Genomic DNA, 4,764 nt, shown 5'->3' on the forward strand with positions numbered 1-4,764 from the left:
GGCAATCCACCAAGCCAGTCACCCATCCAGACACATGCTCATACGCGAATCGGCAGACACAAAGGGCATGTGCAGTGAGGCGGCAGCCAACCGATACCCAGGCAACCCTGACACCAGCGTAGTCCTGCTGCTGCTGCTACTGTTGCTGTTGTTGTTGTTGTTGTGAGAAAACACAGAAATTTCAAATTTTGAAAACTTTTTTTTTTTTTTTTTCCTTGTTTCATGTTGTTATCAATCATCATGAGACACTTGGCGTTGGTGCGTCAAGTGGTCTCTGAATGGGTGCGTCAAGTGGTTCTACGAAAGGTTCTGAATGGGTGCGTCAAGTGGTTCTACGAAAGGTTCTGAATGGGGATAAATTGACAGAATGGCAAGAGGCCAAAAAACAAAACAGAAACAAAAAGGCAAGGGTTGCAGTCAAACACAAAGGTGAAAAACACTGACTGGAACGACACAAGTAAGGCAGGCGGCATTGCACGATGCAAAACGTAAAAAGCAAAAAACAAACAAAACAAAACATGCCACACATTCATCCACAAACACGCTGGAACTGGAAACTTTGGAGGCGAGGTAGGGAGGGGGTAAAAAAGTAGCAGAAACAGCAACAGAAAGAAGCAAGTAAAAGACTCTAAGGCAGGTTTAAATCCAGAACTGATGATCATGAACAAACAATCCCGGGTATCAAGCAGGGATCACAACAGACAAGACCCTCATTTTGAAAGACCAACACAGAAAGAAAGAGGGATAGTGGATGCGCAAAAGGTCAAAGGGCAACGGAGAGCAGGGAACGCGCAGGTGACTAGCAAAGGGGGCCGGGTTCATACGGCCGTCGAACCGCCACCAGGCGCCGGCGCAGAAGAGGTGGGTTGACCTTGATTCATGCCACCCCGTCCAATCAAACTGGACGTAAAGGCTTCAAAGGAAGAGGTGGTGGGCGGCGCACCTGCAGGGACGTTTTGTTGCAAACCCATGAAAAAATCGTCCATGTTGGCCCAGTCAAAGTTGCCAGATGCCAACGCGGGATTGAGTGAAGCAATGTTGCCCAGGTTGCTTGGCAGCGTCACATATGTCGACTGTGCTTGCATACCAGCCGACTGGGGGTGTGAATGCATGGCAGCACCTGCATAGCCACCATAGCCCATGTTTGGCTGCTGTGAAAGCGATTGTTGTTGGTGTTGATGTTGCCCTTGTTGAGGCATGAACAGTTGCTGCTCCTGATGGCGCGGCTGAGACAAATGCGAGGTCGCACCCATGCCGCTGGCTGACAATCCGACTGGCACGGACGATGCGGCACCACCCACAGCACTCATGGGTGTAGCGGGGCTCATAGCGCTGCTCATACGGCTGTCCATGCCGTCACGGCCCGACGTGTGCGAGGCTCGCGAGGTGTCACGGCGTACGCTACGCTTGGCCGGACCGCCTCCGTCCATGTTATCCAGACTGGATTGGGGGCGTGATTCGAAGCGCAGACCTGTGTTCATCTGTCGGATGACGGCGGCGATATCCGCCATCACATATCCTGACGCCTTTTTCTTTTCAACCTGTCACAGCAAAGCAATCGGCACGTTGAGCAAGGTGGCAGAGGCTTCTCGACACCATGGCGTTGGCGTGATAATGGTTGCATGATTTGAATGTACCTTGGTGACGGGCGTGATGAGGGGCCCAAAGGAATCTTCTTTTGGACGACCCGGGTAAAGGTGGGTGAGGTCATCCAAATCTACGGCGCCAATGACAGATGAGGCAATCGAGAAGCGGTAGTGCCTGGCATGAGCTGAAGCGATGCATCGGCGGCAGTTGCTGTCAAAGCTTTTATCCCAAATGCAAGACAACGCACCAAGAATGCGCTCGGGCAAGTTACGGATGGCAAAGTCCTTAAGTTGCCATGGCTGCAGATGAAGAATCTAAGCAGTTGCCACCACGCATGATGCCAAAGCGTGATCAGAGATGATATAAAGAACCCGTAAAGCAAATCACAAGATAACGGACAGGCTTGAGGAGGTTGTTAAAAAAAAAAAAAGAAAAAAAAAAGAAGAAAAAAGAAAAGGGCGCATGTTGTGACCGTACCTGTCGGTCCCCATCTTCATCGACGGTGATCCACGTTACGCTAAGGCCACCCAGCATCGAGGCACTAAATCGGAGCACAAAAGTGCCAGGGCTAGCGTCCTGTGGGACAGACGACCGAGGTCCGATAAGCTGAAGGAACGAGCATCGTTTAAGAGGAAAACGAGAAAAAAACGGACAAAACACCGACCATCATCAACTCCTCGCTGCGATCTTTGCTGATGAAGCCATGAATAAGACCAGCCTCCCACACGGGCTTGAGAAACTGCGTCCATGCGAAGGGTGACGTTCATGGAGCGAGGTGAGATTGGATGAGGCGAGGCGAGGTGGCACAATGCATGTGGGAGTTGCAATAAAGGTTCAAAGAAGCGGTACAAGTAAGGGGCAGAGACTGACTTTGCGGCTCAGCTCGCAAATGTTGTAGAACCACTCCCAAAGCGAGAAGGTGCGACCCGCCAGCGGTTCCTTGGCCAAAAGAGGCCAGGGATAAACCATGTTATCCGCTACATCAGCCCAAGCCAGAGGCAACCAGCATTAGTCGAAGCATCACTTGGAACATTAAGAAGGAAATCCATCGATGGTACATACGGGATTGGCCTGCGAGTTGGGATAGAAAAACAAAGTGATCCGAGTTGAGGCTGACGCCGACTTGGTGTTTATGGTAGGCCGACAGCGCGTGGCACACCCTGTTCCAGGGCACCACCGCGTCGACTTGGAATCCCGTCTATCCACACGAACAGCAATTGGTGCGATAAGAACTCGATATTCACATTGTGCAGCGGGAGGCGACAAAAGCTAGCCAACCAAGAACATACGCGAGCGGGCAGGGCAAAGGCCCGATCCCACATGATGGTAGCCTCGGCGCTCGGAAGCTGGTTGCCATGTACCACGACGACGATAGGGGCCGATAGCTTGTGCAAATTCAAGACCTTTATGCGGAGGGAGGGCGTCACGGGGTGTGTGAGAAAGAACACGAAACGCAGGTCACGGTGCAGTCGAGACCAGCCAAAGCCCACATACCACATCGCCTTGACTCAAAGTGAGCGTTAGGGAATAACACAGGCTAAACTTTTCGTCCGTCACGCTCTGTTTTAAAAAAAAAAAAAAAAAATAAGACGGTTGATGAGTGCAAGATGAAGAACGACAAGAAAACTTTGTCCCGGCAAAAAGAGGATGAGAGGGGGGACGATATTTTGAGCCATGACGCACCACATCAGACTCGCCCTTGTCAGAGCGACGAATCTTTTTGAGAGACAATGTTTTAAAGGCAGCTTGAAGGACGCCGTCAGCCGACGCACTGCCCAGCACCTTTTGGTTGTTCTGCAAGCCTCCACTCTCGCCTACTGCGTCCTGGCGTTGCAAACCAGAAAGGCCGGCTTGGTTGCGCTCATTAACGTCAATGGCCTGACTCTCGTTGATGACGCTGACCGTGACCTGGGCGGTGGTAGTGAACCACATTTGTGAAGCATCATATGAGAGAGCGCGATAATGGCCGGGCTGCGAATGGCCGCAAAACATGCGGTACGTTGAATATTAGGAACGATGACTCACCGTGGGGGGATCCAGGAAGAGTGCCAGCGCATCGCTAATCAAAAACGCGCACGTGGTTGTAAACTTGGTCTGCGTCTTGAGTACACTGGGTGGCTGAGAGATGACCACCAAGGCCCTGGACATATGATGCATTAAAGTCAGAACAATGATCAATAATGATCAACAAGCAGAGGAACGCAAGCGACAAGCAAGCGAATCGGCCAATCGATGAAACGAACGAGCTCAGCAGGCGACCGAGAACGTCCATATAGGCCAGCATGGTGTTGACCAGCTCCGTTTCTGCGCCAAAAGTCGCACATCTCGGTGAGGTGGGCCATTGAGGCGGACACGAGACAAGACGCGATACGAAAGTACATACCAGCGGCCTGATTCAGAGGCAGTTGCGTTTGAAGCAATACGTGCTGGCGCACTTGTTGGTAAACGTGGACAATACCCGAAGCGAGAGTTTCTAAAAGAGGCCGTGCCAAACATGGTTTGCAGAAAAAACAAATTGTCCGGATGAGAGCAACTAACCAAAATAACGATTTGGGTTCCCAAGATTGAGCGCCAAAGCATGATCCAAGCTTCATTTGCTCTCTTTTTGCAGGATCGTGCCAGCGCAAGGACATACCGCATCGCTTGCGGGCAGCAGTAAATTCCGGGGTCGTCATGCTGGCACTGGAATCCTGCTTGGCATTGTGGGTTTGCTCCCAAAGCTGTGCCAAGGGGTCGGGGTTAAGATTAGCGCACCGCCGGGCTGAGAGGCGATGGATCATGTGGCGAGCAACAGCTGTACCTGTAGGGTTTGAGCAACGTCTCGGACGTTGTCGCTCACATGGGGCAAGCACTGAGCCAAGCGATCCTTGAGTTCTTGGCGACTGCGCAGCAATTCTTGGGCATCCACGACGAGCTCTTGCTCAGTCACTTGTTTCAAGCGCGTCATTTCCTGAACCTAATGACGGCGACCGAGCAAGTGAGCATACACATGCCCGCACATTGGCGCATCCGATGTCAAAGTGTATGTGCGTGCAAGGGCTCGACGCGAAAAGAGCCCACTGACCTCTGACGGCAGCTGGCCAACCCCGCCTTGATTCTGATGCGGCGGGAGAGTCAAGTGATTGGGAAATATGAGATGAATCTTGAGGCCGTGGACCGGCAATGAAAGCGGGGTGG

The 4,764-nt window shown here is 52.0% G+C and overlaps 1 protein-coding gene across 1 annotated transcript; it reads right to left on the bottom strand.

The window, feature by feature from the left end:
- Positions 1-342: 342 nt before the first annotated feature.
- Positions 343-4,534, bottom strand: MONBRDRAFT_44371 (uncharacterized protein; the record flags this gene model as incomplete). Its single annotated transcript, XM_001749687.1, has 12 exons — positions 343-1,541; positions 1,638-1,717; positions 1,835-1,903; positions 2,149-2,163; positions 2,252-2,326; positions 2,458-2,564; positions 2,650-2,785; positions 2,877-2,990; positions 3,082-3,147; positions 3,271-3,495; positions 3,613-3,705; positions 4,388-4,534. The coding sequence occupies 12 exons, from the start codon at positions 4,532-4,534 to the stop codon at positions 1,511-1,513; spliced, it is 1,158 nt and encodes a 385-aa protein (XP_001749739.1). The 3' UTR covers positions 343-1,510.
- Between the last annotated feature and the right edge of the window lie 230 nt (positions 4,535-4,764).

Source organism: Monosiga brevicollis, genomic scaffold (assembly GCF_000002865.3).
Source record: "Monosiga brevicollis MX1 MONBRscaffold_32 genomic scaffold, whole genome shotgun sequence".
Lineage (NCBI taxonomy): Eukaryota > Choanoflagellata > Craspedida > Salpingoecidae > Monosiga > Monosiga brevicollis.